This window comes from Aotus nancymaae, unplaced genomic scaffold (genome assembly GCF_030222135.1).
Source record: "Aotus nancymaae isolate 86718 unplaced genomic scaffold, 86718_ANA_hifiasm-v0.15.2.pri h1tg000008l, whole genome shotgun sequence".
Classification (NCBI taxonomy): domain Eukaryota; kingdom Metazoa; phylum Chordata; class Mammalia; order Primates; family Aotidae; genus Aotus; species Aotus nancymaae.
Window position 1 is genome coordinate 50,085,431 of NW_026988419.1, and position 19,285 is coordinate 50,104,715.

At 35.0% G+C, this 19,285-nt stretch overlaps 1 protein-coding gene across 5 annotated transcripts in view; it reads left to right on the forward strand.

Annotated features, from left to right (window-relative positions):
* The first annotated feature begins 5,664 nt into the window (after window positions 1-5,664).
* Window positions 5,665-19,285, forward strand: part of PDE1A (phosphodiesterase 1A) — a 385,412-nt gene continuing 371,791 nt past the window's right edge. Inside the window, exons 1-2 of one of the 5 annotated variants that reach the window (XM_012468608.3) lie at window positions 5,665-5,899; window positions 6,615-6,725. In XM_012468608.3, coding sequence (XP_012324031.2) covers window positions 6,625-6,725 — 101 coding nt within the window. In that variant the 5' untranslated portion in view covers window positions 5,665-5,899; window positions 6,615-6,624. The other 4 variants (XM_012468605.2, XM_012468607.2, XM_012468606.2 and 1 more) reach the window with 4 other exon arrangements.

Consider the following 19,285-nt stretch of genomic DNA (forward strand, 5'->3'; position numbering starts at 1 on the left):
TAAGCTGAAAGAGAAAATTTTTCATATACCTCTTGGCCACACTTATGCTTTCTTGTCCACATAGAAGCCTTTTATGGTTTCTATCTTTCTGGGAAAACCTTAGTTTCAAGTCTTCATACTGTACAGACTCAAACCCTTATTTACTGTTTCCGATATACTGATCAAAATACAAGGCTGTAGATTACTATGTTTGATAAATATACTTTCAGTTCTATTTTTTTATCACTGTTAATTTTGAACTTCATTTTATTAGGTTCAGCTGTGTATTCAAAATACTATTTATTAGAATTTTTCCAATATTTTAAAATTATTTTTGGTCTGGAAGTTTTAAGAGTACTTTAGTCTGCCATATTGTTCAGAAATTAATGTATTTTCCTAATTTTTTTTGTCAATGAGAAAATAATGTACTTTTATTATCAGTAAAACAGTATTTCTATTTTTTAAATATTCTTAATGAATTTAATCCTACTTTTTCTTGAAGCTATCTTTTTTGATCCCTATGATTTCTTGTTCTCATTTCAACTAATTTTTTCCTAGCACCACTTCACAGATGTCAATTTGGGATTTTGTTTATGAATTTCTATTTCTAGGTTAGGTATGTTTTTGATTTTACTCATGAATTACTTTTTTTCTTTCTTTCAGGTATATTAACTCATCTAATTATTTTTAAAGAGTATTTGAATGGTATGCTTTCTGCATTTGGTGTTTCTGAATGTGTCATCATTAATTTTTGAAATTGAGTGATAGCTTACTGGCTAAAGAATTAAAATTACTTTCTTTACCATTAATTACTGGGTGCCAATGTATTAGTCATTCTTGCATTGCTATAAAGACATACCTGAGACTGAGTAATTTACAAAGTAAAGAGATTTAATTGGCTCATGGTTCTGCAGGCTGTAAAGGAAGCATAGCTACTTCTAGGGAGACCTCAGGAAACTTTCAATCTTGGTGGAAGGTAAAGGGGAAGCAGGCACATCTTACATGGCTGGAGCAGGAGGATGGTGCTAAACCATTAGAAATCACCCCATGATCCAATTACCTCCCACCAGGCCCAACCTCCAGAACTGGGGCTTACATTTTAACATGAGATTTGAGTGGGGACACAGATCCAAACTATATTAGCCAATATAACCATAATATGAAAATCAATAAACTTAGTGACACAAATATTTAGAACTATTTTGCTTATAAATAAGGATGTAGTTTCTAAACATAAGGAACACCAGCAATGAATAAAAATAACTACAAATGATTTGGGAAATAATTGTCACTAAAATATATTGAATAATTATACTATAATCAAAAGGAGAAAAATCATGTAATATTATTAATAATAATGAGAACAAATAATTATTTAGCAATTATGATGTACCAGATACTGTTTTAATTTCTTTACCTGTATTAACTCATTTAATACATGAACACTATGAGGAGATGTTATTATTATGCTCATTTTATACATGCAGAAACAAACAAAAAATTGCAACTTGTAAAAAATCACATAATTCTTTCAGTGAAAGAATAAAGATTCAAACCCAGGTAGTCTAGATTTAGTGTATATGTTATATTGCATCTTGGCATTAATAGATACTAAATTCATTTTATGTATTTTTATTACCATTTCTAATAAAATATTAGGTAAACAGGAATGAAGGAACTACTTATTCTATTAGAGATATTTTACCTGACTGTAGAGTTAAAGCAAAATAAATAGAAACTATGAGAGATGAGGAACATACAAATTCAATCAATTTTTACTGTATTTTCATGACTATTTTCTCCATTTTCCCTTCTAGAAATTATATTGAATGTTTTGTTTTGGCAAATATATTTTAAATTCTAAGAATCTTTTCTTGTCTTATTTTTATTTTTCATGTCATAATTTTTTGGTGTAGCTTACATTTATGAATGCAATATCCGAATTTTTTCAATATATTGATTTTAAAATGTTACACTATTCTCTAAGTTATATTCTTTTTTTTTTTTTTAAAGAGAAAGAGAGAGAGAGAATAGGAAAGAGGAAAAAGGAAGAGAAAGAGAGAGAGAGAATGGGGAGGAGGGAGAAGGAAAAGAAAGAGGGAGAGAGAATGGGAGTATTGCTTTCTTGCCCAGGCTAGAATGCAATTTAGTAATGAGTATTGAAAACCTCTTTTATACTGATAATTATACTTAATGATGTAGTCAGGAAGGAATAAGGGAAGAAGATAACAAACAAACAGCCAACCAATATTTAATTTAAACCTATGAAATGCTATGCGATTACTGAGTGATTTACTTCCAATTATATAGTCACCTTTGGAATAGGTGTGAGGTGGTAATGTATGTTTTGTGTATTTGAAGTGGAGAGTTCTATAAATGTTTATTAAGTTTACTTGTTCCGGGTCTGAGTTCAAGTTCTGAATATCCTTGTTGATTTTCTATCTCGTTGATCTATAGAATCGTTAGCTCTTCTTGTTGCATTGATCCTTTTGCCATTATGTAATGTCATTCCTTGCCTCTTTTGATCTTTGTTGCTTTAAAGTCTACTTTATCAGAGGCGAGAATTGCATCTCCTGCTTTTTGTTTATTAGTTTATTTTTACTCTCTGTTTGATTGGTAAATCTTCCTCCTTCTCTCTGAGTCTTTGTGTATTGTTGCATGTAAGATGGGCCCGGATGCAGCATACCGATGGGTTTTGGCTTTTTATCCAATTAAAAGATATATAAGTTTAATACCGGCGTTTGATGCTAGCTGGCTGTTTTGCCCATTAGTTGATGTAAATTTTTTATTGTGTTAAAGTTCTTTGCTTTTTGATATATTTTTGGAAAGGCTGATATTGGTTGTTCCTTTATATGAATAGTACTTCTTTCAGAAGCTCTTGTAAAGCAGGCCTGGTGGTGGTAAACTCTCTAAGTACTTGTTTGTTCGCAAAAGATTTAATTTTTCCTTCGCTCATAAAGCTTAGTTTGGCTGGATAGGAAATTCTGGGTTGAAAGTTCTTTTCTTTAAGGATGTTAAATATTGGTCCCCACTCTTTTCTGGCTTGTAGGGTTTCTGCTGAGAGATCTGCTGTAAGTCTGATAGGTTTCCCTTTATGGGTAACCTGACCTTTCTCTCTGCCTGCCATTAGTATTTTCTCCTTCATTTCAACCCTAATAAATCTGGCGATTATGTGCCTTGGGGTTGGTCTTCGTGAAGAATATCTTTGTGGTGTTCTCTGTATTACCTGGAGTTGAATATGACCCTGCCTTGCCAGGTTGGGAAAGTTTTCCTGAATGATATCCTGAAGAGTATTTTCCAACTTGGATTCATTCTCTTCATCACATTCAGGTACACCTATCAAACGTAAATTAGATCTTTTCACATAGTCCCATATTTCCTGGAGACTTTGCTCATTCCTTTTCATCCTTTTTTCTGCATTCTTGTCTTCTCGTTTCATTTCACTGAGCTGGTCCTCGACTTCTGATATCCTTCCTTCTGCTTGATCAATTCGACTGTTTAAACTTGTGCATGCTTCGCGAAGTTCTCGTGTTGTGCTTTTCAGCTCCATCAATTCACTTATATTCTTCTCTAACTTGTCCATTCTCGTTAACATTTCGTCAAACCTTTTTTCAAGGTTCTTAGTTTCTTTGCATTGAGTTAGAACAAGTTCTTTTAATTCACAGAAGTTTCTTATCACCCACGTTTTGAAACCTGCTGCTGTTATTGGAACACACGTGTAATCTATTAAGCCTTGTTCCGTTACTGATGAGGAATTGCAATCCCCTGTAGAGGGAGAGGCATTCTGATTTTGAGTATTCTCTACCTTTTTACGCTGGTTTCTTCCCTTCATTATATATTTGTCCGTCTGTCGTCTTTATAATTACTGACTTTCTAACTGGGTCTCTGACGTCCAACTTGTTGATTCCCTGCGCCGAAATCTGAGCAATCCACTGAGCCGGCCAAAACAGCGGTGTTAAGATTGATGGTGCTTTTCTGCCCGGCAATCTCCGGACTCTGCACCAAGAACTGGCGTGCTAAGGCACCAGCAAAACCGCCGCGCCGGCCACAAGAGTCGCCCTGGCGACCCGTGAAGCTCCTCCACTGGGAATCTCCTGGTCCGTGAGCAACTAATATTCGTCTGAAAGTGTGGCGTCCTCTCGTTCTTTGCGCTTTCACTGGGAGGTACGTGCCCGAGCTGCTAATCATCAGCCATCTTGGATCTCTCTCCTATATTCTTTTTTAAAGTGATTTATTTTCATTTTATTAATACATCTTGCAGACATTAGTTATAAACTAGCAAAAAAAAAAATGATTTGAATTTGCTCTATTAACAGAAGTTGCTTTTTGATACTTCCTAAGGATGAAGATTATCTTGGTCAAGGATTTAAATAATTAACTGTTTTATCTATTTTTTTATTCATAATTTTATTTTATGAAACATTTAACGAAATGATTAAGGATTTTTTTTTGTGGTAAGTGACTGAATTAGTATACCTTGAGGTCTTAAATGTTAATGTGTGATAGAAGTTACATAGTGAAGGCAAAGGGCAAATGGATTGTAGTGATGAAACAAGATTCTTGCGACACATACTTAAATAGAATAGTTCTCATTCTTTATTTACCTTGCAGTGTTATTGGTAAGCTGGCCAATGTGAGGACTTGACATTTTATGTCATATTTAGAAAATCATCTGTATTGCCTCAAGGACTTTGGTATCTTGATTCATAAAATAATAATGATAAGAGTGATTGCTTTCTATGGAGATTTTTGGTTGCATTATTTCTTTGAAAGCAGAATATAGATGTTTGTTGACTATTTCATTAAAGAAATATCAGGTAAGAGTGTGTTAAATGAATATTGCTAGGATTACAAATAAAGGCACAGTGAGGGTAAACTTGGTACTTTCAGAGTAAAGATTAACTTATTTCTGACAACTCTGGTAAATGCTTATAGGAATGAAATTTTAATTTCACAAAGCTGTCTGCTAGCTAAAGACTTTACATTCAGATTGAATTCTGGAAATATCTTGCCTGAAAAAGGAAAACGAAAGCTTCTCTTGATTTAACTAATTTGCAAATCAGAAGGCATTTTCTATAACATCTTGCAAAGGTGCTTTTTACATACACACTATGACTGACTACTAGATATCATCAGTGTCATTTGGATAGACATAATAATTTTATATTGGAAGACTTCTTGTTAGTAATAGTTCCCATTTTTAAGGATTGGCTTTAAATCTGGAGAATGCCTCTGTTTCTCAGTTTTCTCAACTGCTGAACAGGAGTATTGCCTATTTCACAGGCTTCTTGTAAGAATTAAAAAAGGTAATATGTAGTAGGTACTGAGAATATTGTCTGAAACATTAGAAACATTCAACAAATACTGGATGTTATTACCTATCTTTGAATATCACTACCTTAAAACTCATAGTAACAGGCTAGTTTTCTTGCAAGGAGAAATAAAACTACATCTGGGTTTTCAAACAAACAAGAAGAAATATTGCTTATAAATATATTTTCCATAGCAGCTTGCAGATAGCAAGAGCTGTTATGGTGCTCATACTTAAGGTCTGTGCTTGTTTCAAAGAAAGCTCGCCATGTGTTGGGAGCTTGGCAGATGACTCAGTTCTGATTCCTTTTATGTCCACTCTCTTTCATTTTTCTTCAAAAATGCACAAGCAGCAAAGCATCAATTTCTCTCTTTTCCCTCTCTCCTCTCTCTCGTAAACACACACACACACCTACACACCTATTCCCTTTTCCTTCAAAAAACACACACACACACACACACACACACACTCACACACATGCATTTACAGTCTTTTCATTTTATTTATTTTTTAATCCCCAAAGGATTCATGGAGCAGGCTGTGTGCAGCTGCCGTATTTTCCACTGGTTAAATTGGCTGTTACCTACTGTGTGGAGTTGCTAGGAGAAGGTGAATAAGCATGATTACAGCATCAGTTGATGTATATATTCTTGCAATAACAACCTGTGGAACTGTGTTCTTTCTTCTGTATGGATCTATATATTATTTTCTCTTTGTTGTCATTAATATTTTTTGCATTTATTGTTAGATCATGATGTATTTTAAGTGTTAGTTTCAGATCAATTTAGAGACAAAAACGGCATTTAAACAGGCACTTTTTTTCTCAGGGTGGTGCTGCTGATACTGGCTCCTACCATCTGTTTCCTTATTACATCCTGCTCTCGTTCTCTTGGTAGAGAGGAATTCAGCTTCTTCTGGAGCGCGAAAGTCATTCACGTTTCTCTTGTGTATAATAGAGCTCGTAAACTGTAGGAATTCTGATATGCTTCAGTGCACAGAACAGTACAGATGAGCTGCTTTTGGGGAAAGCTTGAGTACTCAGTCGGTCAGCAGTACAGTAGCAGGCTCGCATGTACGGATTGTTCTTGTGAGGTCAGAGCATCTGTTTAAACTGCTGTCTACTTGAAGAGGGTGGTGAGGTGGTGAGCAGTGGATATATGCCTGTCAAAGTCAATAGCAAATCTGGCGGAGTCTTCCCTCAGCTTTGCACATCAGCACTGTTTTGATAGATAAGAGAGGCTACTGTATAAGTGTGTAAGATTTGTAGTGGACTGAGGAATGCTTGTTCTAGATACTGAAACTGACTGTAACTGTATTGTCTTAGGAACATCATCATGGGGTCTCGTGTTACAGAAATTGAAGAATTGGAAAACACCACTTTTAAGTATCTTATAGGAGAACAGACTGAAAAAATGTGGCAGCGCCTGAAAGGAATGTGAGTATGCTCTTTGCTTTTTATTTCCCCCTGAAGGACTTGACTATTAACATGACTAATTGTTGGTGCTATCCGCCTTTGTGGATTAGTTTCCTTTAGAAAGATTTTCTCTTGAAAAGCAAAACGTGTCTATCTCAGCTGGCAACTTGTTGAAGGGCGAATGGTTTTTTGTACTTGCACATTTTATTAAAGTAAGGTAACTTCTGGAGAAGTCACGTTACTGTCATACTACATGGTTTCTTTTATGAATTCTGTGTGCTGTTTAGATATATGGCTCAGATATGCAGAAAGGTAACTAAGAAAGCTGTTTGCTGGGATACTGCCCCAAATAAAATTTCCTTCAGGTAAGCAGAGGGAGAAATAAGGCTGATACTTCTTTCTCTGTGATTAGATTTTGAAAAACAATGAGAGTATTAATATGATAATAAATAATTGTACTTCCTTGTGATTATTTTTTGCTTAAATGATATTTCTATAAGAAAAAATGTTTACATGGAAAAAATTTTAACAGCATATCGAACTTATTGGAGAGTTTTGGTTTTAAATTAATCAGTTCACAGTTCACTTCTCTTAAGAGTATAGAATAATCCATAGTACATAATAGCCCTTAGTAAAACAGTTCAAGAATTATGCATTTATGTCAAGGATGGGATGTAATTACCTAAGTCTAACTTTAATTGCAATGCTATTCACCTTGATATTTGCATCTTTACATTTTTTCAGTTGTGTATGCTACTAGTTCCTGTTTAGTGTTCCAGCAACACATTGTATATATGCTTTATCTTAATTGTCATAATTTAAAAATCAGATTTAACATTTGGGTGAATATGTGAAGTATGAATATGAAGTTTACAGGCCATTGGGTATATTTGCAGATCACAAATGAAAATATTAATATATTTGCTTTTCTATAATAACAGCTGAAAGAATCCTACACTATGCAAAATAGATATTTTCTAAGATTTATATCTCTAATGCTCTGTTTACAAACTGTTTTATAAAATTCAGTATCTGAGTAAATTTGATGTCCCTGTTTTGATTTTTTTTTAAAGAAAATTACATCAAACTTTGTTTAGAGGTAAAAATTCCTTCTACTTTCCTCCATTTGAATGTATTTAATGATGTTTATGTATTTTAATATTGTTCTCTGTATATTTTCTTACTTCTTGAAGTAACACATGGCTTTACCGTGCACTAGTGTAAGAGCACAATAATGCAAAGAACATTTAGCAGAGAATAACTTTTAAAAAGAAAGCCATCTTTACATTATTTGGATGGACTAGAGAAATCCGTTTCCCAGATCCACTGAAGATTTAGAAATTACAGCTGTTGGTGAGGTTGTTCTCTAGGGGAACAAGTAATCCTATCAAAGAAAATAACAGCTCTCAAAATTAATTAGCATAAATGCAAATTAAACGTTAGCAGTCATCAGATGATTTATGTTTTAACCTAATGAGTGGATGAACATCTGTACCAGGAAAATTATGTCTCTCATCACAACCTATTTTAGATTTTTTTCTCCTTAGAAGGATGTTTTGCTTATTTTGTTTTGTTTGTATTTGTTCTAGTTTCCTGTAGTTACTTGAATGTATGAAGATGTATGGTGGTGGATTTATGCACATGTCTTTAAGAAATTTGGAAAGTGCTTTTTTGTTTATTTAATACTTTAAGGCAAAGTTATTGACTCACTGTATCAGTTGATCTTAAAGATCAATCTGTCATTTTATTTCAGAAAAGGGTGATAGAGTCATTCAACAGTAGATCTTCATGAATTGATAAAAAGGATATGCTAAAATACGTACATGCAAAATTAATTTTGAGTTGTGTTTACATTGAGCCAGTAAATAACCGTTAACTAAGTTTCTTTCTTTCTTTCTTTTAAAAATCTTTATCTAACTGACTAAAATGACTACTTTTGCATTGAGTGAAGAAGAAATTGCATTTTGGTACTATCACTTTAACTTGTACATTGACTTAACACATTTTCAGTGTTCCAGGCTTAGAATTGTCAAAGCAAGAAACTCTAAATCCAAAATCTGCATGACTAATGACAACCAAATTGTTTAATTATGGTCTTTTGAATCGTTTGCATTCAAAGCAGTGATATGAGGGACTCCCTATTCCATTGCTGAAATTGTCTTGCCTATTTAAAATGCAATATTGATTCAAACAGAATTTTAGCGTATCAAAATTGCCAGTCCTAGAATTCTACACTTAAGTTTTGGCAATTAAAATCATGCTACTCATTAAAACTATCAAACAATCAATCATGCAATAGTTTTCTTATTTTTGTTAAAGTAGACACAAGACTTTTAGATATTTGTTTAGAAAGTGATTTTTTAAATCTTTTACTGTATTTAACTTTACAAATACATTGACTTATTTTGGCATAATATTCTGTTTTTAATTGAGCTTATAGTAGGTAGATTTTAAGGATAAAAATAGAGAAGGTGAACGTAAAATAATGTTTATTCAATTATGCCTTAAATATAGAAATCATGAACCATTACAGGTAGATATATAGAGAAAATCTCTTATAGACATTGCTATATATAACATAACATTCTAGAGTCTTTTGGGTCCATAAAAATAATTTTTAAATTTTGGAACACATGTGGAAACATTGGTAACTAAATTAAAATATCATTGCTTCTCTACCATTGTTTTCTTTTATTGAACTCCTTCTAACTTATTTCATATAATATTTGACACACCATATAAAGTTATGTGCCAAGAAATCTCTTTTTCTTTGTGGCAACAAAGGTGAAACAGTTTCTTACTCCCATTCTGATGTAGACTTCTATGCTTTAGTCTATTAATTTTCTTCTTATATTTATAATCTTTTTATTTAGCTTTTTTCATTTTCAACCACAAATTTGTGACTCAGTATAGCAATTTAAATTCTACACTATAACTCATCATCTATGATAGTAGAAATATGGGCAAATAACTATGGCATCAGGTCTTTCATAAATTAGATTTAAAAAGAATTATATACTTGGCCATAAACTCTCTAAACTGTTTAGGGCTGGAAAACACTTCCTATTATGCCATCTCAACACCAAATGAAATTTCTGATTCAGAAGTTTCTTATGAATCTGGGACCTAGACTTCTTTCTACATACTAAGAAAACATATCGATAGTCTTTCAAAGATTGTTAATTTAACTGATTCCCATGTGGAAAGTTGAAGATTTTATAGTAAATTCACTTACACATTGTGTCGTTTTCCATTTAAAAGATAAATGCCTTTTTGTGTCATGTACTTTTTTTTTATTTAAACATACTAAGAGTTCCACAACTGTGGATTTTATTAAAAAATTAAACATATTTAAAAAACACTGGTGTTGCTCTTTCCAGTTAGTGACATTGTGATAAGAATTCAATCTAAGAGGTGACAGCATTATCAGAAAACTGAAAATTAGCATTTTTTCAGGTAGAAAATTCAGTGAAAACCATGAGAAGTTATAGGGAAAAACCTGAAACAAACTATTATCTTACTCAGGGATTCAATAGAAGAGAAGAAAGTATGCACTGCCAGAAACCAAAAATTACTGACAACTATGTAATACTCACCATGTCATAGTACTGATTGCCCCAATTCCTTCAGTTTTTATAAACACAGTACTAGAACCTATCACAATTTCGGTTAGAAGCTAACTTAATATCTGATCTGTAATTTTACATGTCCAGACACATACTTCCTCATCTCTTCTATCTGACAAATGTCCAGATATTAATATTAAGGCTTGGAATTATGAATGCAATGCTTGAAAGACATTAAGTTAAGCTTTTTTCTTTTTTTCTCTGTGATTGGTAGGGTAGTAAATGTGACTATCAGTAGTGAAGGACAAAATGTTTAGAAGCCAAAAGTGAAGGAGAGAAGAAAATTAGATGGTAATCCTTTAATTCGAAGCAACTGTTATTGTTGAAGAGGGCAGTTATATTGTGCAGTTCTCAGATGGAGTTGTCCAGGCCCTTATCAACAAAAGGATGTAGAAGAAATATACATTTAGAATTAAAATTAGCAAAAAAAGAGGAGGTGACAGGAGCTATTAGCATCATATTTCCACATTGGAACCATACTTTAGGATGAAGCTGCGTTATATATAAGACGCAAATTTGATCCTTTTACTCTTCTGCTTAAGCACCTTTAAAGCTTTGCGTCCTTCACAGGGTCAGTTTGTACCAGCTTGATCTTTAGAGTCTCCTCTGATGCCTCTCCTTCTGTGACACTTCTCCTAATCAGACCGAGGGTCACCCAAAAGAAATATTGCTTACCACGCCTTTGCCTTCACTCATTTTGTTCTCTTCTGGAGGAAACTATTCCTTCATTTTCCTCTTTCAGCCAGAGTTGCTCTTGTTCTCTACGAAACTTTTGGAGTTGTGTGGGAAAGTTTCTGGTGGTTTGGTGACCGCAAGGTGTTTCTGCATTTAGTGGGCAGCAGTGTCCAGGTGGCTAAATGTCCTACAGAGCTCAGGGTACTTCCTTATCAGGAAGAGCTGTCCCATTCAAAGTGCTGATAGATACCCTATTAAAAAATGCTCAAAGATTGCTGCTTAAATTTCACTTGCAAAGGAAATTCTTCCTGACCTTCCATACTAGATTAATTTTCTATTTTCAGCTGATAAATAACGTGAATTTCTCTTCTCATAACAAAATCCACCTTCCCTATTCAACCACAGCTTCCGAGTGCTAGAGCTATGCTCACTTAATTGGATTAGCTCTTGGATTCCAGCACATAGCACAGTACTTAGCACATAGGAGATAATGCAATTAATATTTTAAATCAACTAATGAATAAAATTCTGAATCTTACACTGGCTTTAACGAAAAAATTAGATCAGCCAGGTTGTCAAAATAGGAACTAAAATCAGATGGGAGAATTGGAGATACATTCACAGCTGGAATAAAGGTGGAGAAGGTGGAAGGAAATAATGTTTGCTTTATCATCTACTAGTTGTTAGAATTGTGCATATATAACACATATGTATTCTTACTCCCCACCAGTGTTCTTAAAAAGATAAGTATCTTAAGTTAGTTATTCAGCTAGTATCTGGTAGAACATGGGTTTAAACAGATCTGCCCAGCTCTAATGCTTTTATTTATCTTGCTTCCAAAACAAAAGAGATGACATTCTCAATATGCTTACTCAAATGACACCAGAAAAGAATCTACAGTGGTGCTCCTTAAAATTGAATTTCCAGGCTTGGGTTAAGCAGACTTATCACCCTCCAGAATTGTCTATGTCTTAATCCCCTGAACCTAAGGATGTTACTTTAATTGAAAAGGATAATTAAATGAGTCAATGGAGTTAAAGTTGCTAATCAGCTGACTTTAAAATAGGATTAATTATCCTGGATTATTCAGGTGAGTCCAGTGTAATCACAAGCGTTCATTTTTTCCTTCCTTCCTTCCTTCCTTCCTTCCTTCCTTCTCTCTCTTTCTTTCTTTCTTTCTTTCTTTCTTTCTTTTTCTTTCTTTCTTTCTTTTTCTTTCTTTCTCTCTTTCCCTCTCTTCCTCCCTTCCTCCCTCCTCCCCACTCCCTTCCTCTCTTCTCCTTTCGTTTCTTTTCTTTTCATTTCTTTACAGACAGGATCTCACTCTGGTGCAGTGGTGCAATCTCTGGTCACTGCAGCCTTGACTTCCTGGGCTCAGATGATCCTCCCACCTCAGCCTCCCAGGTAGCTAGGACTACAGGCATGTGCCACCAAACCTGGCTAATTTTTTATATACTTCTAGTAGAGATGGGCTTTTACCATGTTGCCCAGGCTGGGCTTGAATGCCTGGGCTCAAGTGATCCGCTGGTCTCAGCCTCCCAAAGTTCTAGGATTGCAGGCATGAGCCACTGTGCCTGGCCAATCACAAAAGCTCAAAAAGTGGAAGAGAGGCAGAAGAGAAAGTCAGAGGGAGTGACAAAGGCTAACTCGTCTGTGCTACTATTGAAGATGGTGCAAGTGGGCCACGAGCCAAGGGCAACCTCTACAAACTTGAAAAGGTGATAAAACAGATTCTGCCTAGAACTTCCAGAAGGAATGCAGTACTGCTGCCACTAGAGCTCAGTGAAATTTGCACCAGATTTCTGAGCTACAGAACTAAAGATAATTCATTTATTTCAAGCCACTGAATTTGTGGTAAATTTGTTACAGTAGTAATAAAAAACTAATAAATGCCTCCTATACCAGAAGAACACATCAACATGACCATTGCTATCCCCTCCCAACACACAGGTGCACACACACACACACACACACACGATCCCTAGTGGCGAAGCCCTGCCTCACTCTATGACACATTCGACTCAATTACTCTTTACCCTTAGCCATTACACAACTCACTGTACCTCCATCTAACCCTGACTTGCATGCCCAAAACACCAGTTTCCGCACCAAGCTCTGGGATTGAGGGTATTCACTGTATTCATTTCAAATGTCAAAAGAGAATGTGATTTTTCGTGGAAATTGTTGATAAGTCTGAACATTGTTGAGTATGTGATTGTTTTGATGGATTAATCAGGCAACTCAGTTTTTAAAAATCTGTCTTTTAATCATAATCATAACTTAACATAATGATTTAAGGATGATGAGTCTGCTTACCCCAAGTCTGGGAATTCAATTTTAAGGAGCACCAGTGTAAATCCTTTTCTGCTGTCTTTTGAGTAAGCATTTTGAGAATGTCATCTTTTTCATTTTGGAAGCAAATAAATAAGAGCATTAGAGCCAGGCAGATCTATGTTTAAACCCATGTTCTACCGATATTAGGTGCATTACTAACTTAAGATACTTATTTTAAACATAATCATAACAAAGAAAACCACTTCATGAAAATCCATTTTGATGTGTAGACATAGTCTTAATATTCAGTCCTATGTAACATTATGTTATAGTTTATAGAATTAACATTGTTAAGGTGGAATACCTTACTGATTAGGTAGCTTAGAAATTGAACTTAGAGCTAATCATATTATTTTCTAATACTACCTGCTTTTTAACTGAGTGTCCATGAAAAAGTTATTAGTTTCTTTAAAGTTCACTTTTCTTATTTGTAAAACCCATTAATTGAATTGATCACTCATTCACTAATTCAATAAATATACTCTGATTGTATACGATGTCAGGTACAATGTTAGTCACAGAAGCTTATGTTCCAGTAGAGGAGACAACAAAATAGTGAATTATAAAAAGCAAGTTAATATGGAGTAAGAAATGACCAGAAGAAAATGCACCAGGTGATGTGATCAAGTTATTTGGGGAAGGTATTTTGGGTATTCAAGGATGACTTCTTTTATGTTATTTTTCAACTGAGACATGGACAAAGCTGATATCTACCTCATAAGATGCTAGGGTGAGAGGTAGTGCTAATGAATGATACCCCTGATTCCTGCCCAAGTTCAGAATTAAGTGAGAGATAGGTTTAGGAGTTCCATAGATGAAAATCAAAATATCAGCTTATTGCAGATTAAACTTGCATGGAAGGACATGGTTTGGGTGTGCAGCTAAAGAAACCAGAAGGCCTTTGAATTCAACTTAACACTCAAAACTGCACACCTATAGAACAAAATAAACTTTCTGTTCACTCTGTTGAGTTTCTTTTGCTGTGTGGAAGCTCTTTAGTTTAATTATATTCCACTTGTCAATTTGTGTTTTTGTTGCAATTGGTTTTGAAGTCTTCCTCATGAAATCTTTGCCAGGGTATATGTCCAGAGTGGTATTTCCTAGGTTTTCTTCTAGGGATTTTATAGTTTAGATTTTATATTTAAGTCTTTACTCCATCTCAAGTTGATTTTTGTATATGGTGAAAAGAAGGGGTCCAGTTTTGGGGCTCCCATGGCCCTGCAGACCCTCACGGCGGTGAGGTGTGTGCCGAGCCCATCCGGGTGCAGGGCGTGACATGTGGGGAATAAATAGGCATTGTGACCTCAAAAAAAAAAAAAAAGAAGGGGTCCAGTTTCAATATTCTGCATATGACTAGCCAGTTATCTCAGCATCATTTATTGAATAGAGAGTCCTTTCCTCATTGTTTGTTATTGTTGACTTTGTTAGAGATCAGATGGTTATAACTTTATTTTTGGGTTCTCTATTCTGTTCCATGGGTCTATGTGTCCATTTTTGTACCAGTACCATGCTGTTTTGGTTGTAGCTTAGTAGTATAGTTTGAAGCTGGGTAGTGTGCTGCCTCTGGCATTGTTCTTTTTGCCTAGGATTGCTTTAACTATTCACACTCTTTTTTGATTCTGTGTGAATTTTAAAATAGTGTTTTCTAATTTTATGAAAAATTTCATTGATAGTTTGATAGGGATAACATTGAATCTGTAAATTGCTTTGGGCAGTATGGACATTTTAACAATGTTGATTCTTCCTACCTATGAGCATAGAATGTTTTTCCATTTATTTGTGTCTTCTCTGATTTCTTTAAACATTGTTTTCTAATTCTTGTTGTAGAGATCCTTTACTTCACTGATTAGTAGTATTCCTAGGTATTTTATTCTTTTTGTGGCTATTGTGAATGGGATCACATTCCTGATTTGGCTCTCAGCTTGGATGTTACTGGTATATAGAAATGCTACTTATTGGCTGGACACAGTGGCTCACACCTGTAATCCCAGCACTTTGGGAGGCTGAGGTGGGTGGATCATGAGGTCAGGAGATTGAGACCATCCTGGCCAACATGATGAAACCTTGTCTCTACTAAAAACACAAAAAATTAGCTGCACGTGGTGGTATGTGCCTGTAGTCCCAGTTATTCGGGAGGTTGAGGCAGGAGAATCACTTGAACCTGGGAGGCAGAGGTTGCAGTGAGCTGAGATCGCACCACTGCACTCCAGCCTGGGCAACAGAGTGAGACTTCATCTAAAAAAAAAATGTTACTTATTTTTGTACATTGATTTTGTATCCTGAAATTTTGCTGAAGTTGTTTATCAGATCTAGGACCCTTTGGGCAGAGATTATGGGGTTTTCTAGATACAGAATTATATATCTGTGAAGAGAGATGGTTGGACTTTCTGTCTTCCTATTTGGATGTCTTTTATTTCTTTCTCTTGCCTGGTCACTCTGGCTAGGTCTTCTAGTACTATGTTGAATAGGAGTGGTAAGACTGAGCATCCTTGTCTTGTTCCACTTCTCAAGGGAATGCTTCCAGCTTTTGCCCATTTACTATGCTGTTGCCTGTGTTTTTCATAGATGTCTTTTATTATTTTGAGGTATTTTCTTTAGATGCCTAGTTTGTTGAAGGTTTCTAACGTGAAGAAATGTTGAATTTTATTGAAAGCCTTTTCTGCATCTATTGAGTTGATTATGTGGTTTTTGTTTTTAGTTCTGTTTATGTCATGAATCACATTTGTCGATTTGCATACATTGAATCAATTTTGCAATCCAGGAATAAAACCTACTTGATCATCGTGGATTAAGTTTTTGATGTGCTGCTGGATTAGGTTCGTTAGTATTTTGTTAAGGACTTTTGCATGTATGTTCATCAGGAATCCTGCCCTAAAGTTTTCTTTTGTATGTGTGTGTTTCTGCCAGGTTTTGGTATCAGAATGACACAGGCCTCATTGTATGAATTAGGGAGGAGTTCCTCCTCCTCAATTTTTTGAAATAGTTTCAGTAGGATGTAGGATTGGCATTAGTTCTTCTTTGTACTTTTGGTAGAATTTGGCTATGAATCCATCTGATCCAGGACTTTTTCTGGTTGGTAGGTTTTTTTTTACTGGTTCAATTTTAGAGATCATTATTGATCTGTTCAGGGTTTAAATTTTGTCTCCGTTCAGTCTTAGGAAGTTGTATGTTCCCAGGAATTTATCCATTTCTTCTAGGCTTTCAAGTTTGTGTGCAGAGAGGTGTTCGTAATAGTCTCTGAGGGTTTTTTGTATTTCTATATGGTTGGCGGTAATGTCCACTTTGTCATTTTTGATTGTGTTTATCTGGATTTTCCTTTTTTTTCTTTATTAGACTAGTTATCAGTCTATCAACATTACTTATTCTTTTGAAACCCCAACTTTTGGTTTTGTTGATTTTTTGCACAGTTTTTCTTCACATCTCAGTTTCATTCCCTTCAGCTCTGATTTTGGTTATATTTTTCCTGCTAGCTTTGGGGTTGGTTTGCTCATATTTTTGTGGTTACTGTAGGTATGATATTGGTTGTTAATTTGAGATCTTTCTAACTTTTTGATGGGGGGTGTTTAGTGCTATAAAGTTTCCTCTTAACACTACTTTAGCTTTGTTCCAGAGATTCTGGCATTTTATATCTTTTTTTTTAATTAGTTTCAAAGTATTTCTTGATTTCTGCCTTAATTTCATTGTTCACCTAAAAGTCATTCAGCAACAGACTGTTTAATTTCCATGTAATTGTGTGGTTTTGAGATTTTCTTGATTTTAATTTCTATTTTAATTGCATTATAGTATGAGAGTGTAGTAGGTATGATTTCAGCTTTTTAAAATTTATTGAGAATTGCTTTATGGTTGAACATGTGATTGATTTTATAATAGTTGCCATGTGCTGATAAGAAGAATGTACATTCTCTTTTTTGGGGGTTGGGTGGAGAGTTCTGTAGATGTCTGTTAGGTCCATTTGGTTAAGTGTTGAGTTTAGGTACTGAATGTCTTTGTTAGTTTTCTGCCTCAATGATCTGTCCAATGCTGTCAGTGGGGTGTTGCAGTCTTATACTATTATTGTTGTTATCTAAGTTTTTTTGTAGGTCTCTAAGCACTTGTTTTATGAATCCTAGTGCTCCAGTGTTGGGTGCATATATATTTAGAAAAGTTAAGTCTTCTTGTTAAATTGAAACATTTATTGTTATGTAATGTCCTTCTTTGTCCTTTTTGGTCATTGTTAGCTTAATTTCTGTCTTGTCTGAATTAGGAATAGCAATATCTGCTCTTTTTTGTTTTTTGTTTGCTTAATAGATCTTACTCCATCTCTTTACTTTGAGCCTATGATTGTCAGCACATGTGAGATGAGTCTCTGAAGACAGCATACAATTGGGTCTTGCTTCTTTACCCAGGTTGCCACTTTGTGCTTTATAAGTGAGGTGTTTAGCCTGTTTACATTCAAGGTTAACATAGATATGCACAAATTTGATCTGGTCATGTTAATTGGTTGTTATAGAGACTTGATTGTGTACAGGCTTTATAGTGTCAATGGTCTACGTACTTAAGTGCGTTTTTGTGGTAGCTGGTAATAGTCTTTGTTTCTATGTTTAGCACTCCCTTAAGGACCTCTTGTAAGGCAGGTGTGGTGGTAACAAATTCCCTTAGCATTTGCTTAGAGAATATGAAGCTTAGTTTGACTGATATGAAATTCTTGGTTGGAATTTTTTCTGTAAGGATGCTGAATACAGGTCCCCAGTCTCTTCTGGCTTGTAGGGTTTTTGCTGAAAGGTCTGCTGTTAGCCTTTGTTCTCTTTGTAGGCAGCCTGCCTTGTCTCTCTAGCTGCCTTTAATATTTTTTCTTTCACATTGACCTTTGACAATCTGATGACTGTGTGTCTTAGGGATGGTCATCTTGTATAGTATCTCACAGGGGTGAAATACTTTTTCTGATTTCCTAAATTTGAATGTCAATCTTTCTAGTGATGTTGGGAAGATTTTTGTGAACAATATTTTCAAATATGTTTTCCAAGTGGCTTTCTCTCTCACCCTCTCTTTCAGGGGTGCCATTAAGTTATGGGCGTGGTTTTTAAATAATCTCATATTTCTCAGAAATTTTGTTCATTTAAAAAAATTTTTTTTTCATTATTTTTGTCTCACTGAATTGATTCAAGGAATCAGTCTTTGAGCTGTGAGATTCTTTCCTCAGCTTGGTCTATTCTGCTATTAATACCTGTTTTTGTATTATGATATTCTCGTAGTGAGCTTTTCAATGCTATCAGAACAGTTTGGTTCTTTCTTAAAATGGCTATTTTGCCTCTCAGCTCTTGAATCATTTTACTAGATTTCTTAGATTCCTTGGATTGGGTTTCAGGTTTCTCTTGAATCTCAATGATTTTCCATGCCATCCAGATTCTGAACTCTGTGTCTGTCATTTCAACCATTTCAGTCGGGTAAAAAACCAAAACCAAAACCAAAACCAAAACAAAACAATAATATTGCTGGGTAGATGTTATGGTCATTTGGAGGTAAAAGACATTCTATATTTGTGAGTTGCCAGAATTCTTGCATTGTTTCTTTCTTATCTGTGTAGGCTGATGTTCCTTTAATCTTTGAAGTTGCTATCCTGTGGATGGGGCTTTTTGCTTTTATATTCTTTTATGCACGAGGATTTGACCGTATTATAAGGTGTGTTGAGTTGACTGGCTTTGTTTTTGGATTGTCTCAGGGGCCCAAGTCTCAGCTCAGCACTCCTGGGCTGGATGCTGTAACACTGGGGGCTGGGACCTAGCCCATGACTTGGTTTTATGGCTCCTTGAGGTTAAGCACCTGGCACACTGGAGGGATTGAGGTGTTCCCAATTCACTGGCAGCAAAACTGATGTGGAGAAAGGTGCTGGAAAAAGTACTTTATTGGGGTTGTAGCATTAGAGTTTGTACGTGCACATGTGCAATGGTGGTGCTGGGGTAGTGGTGA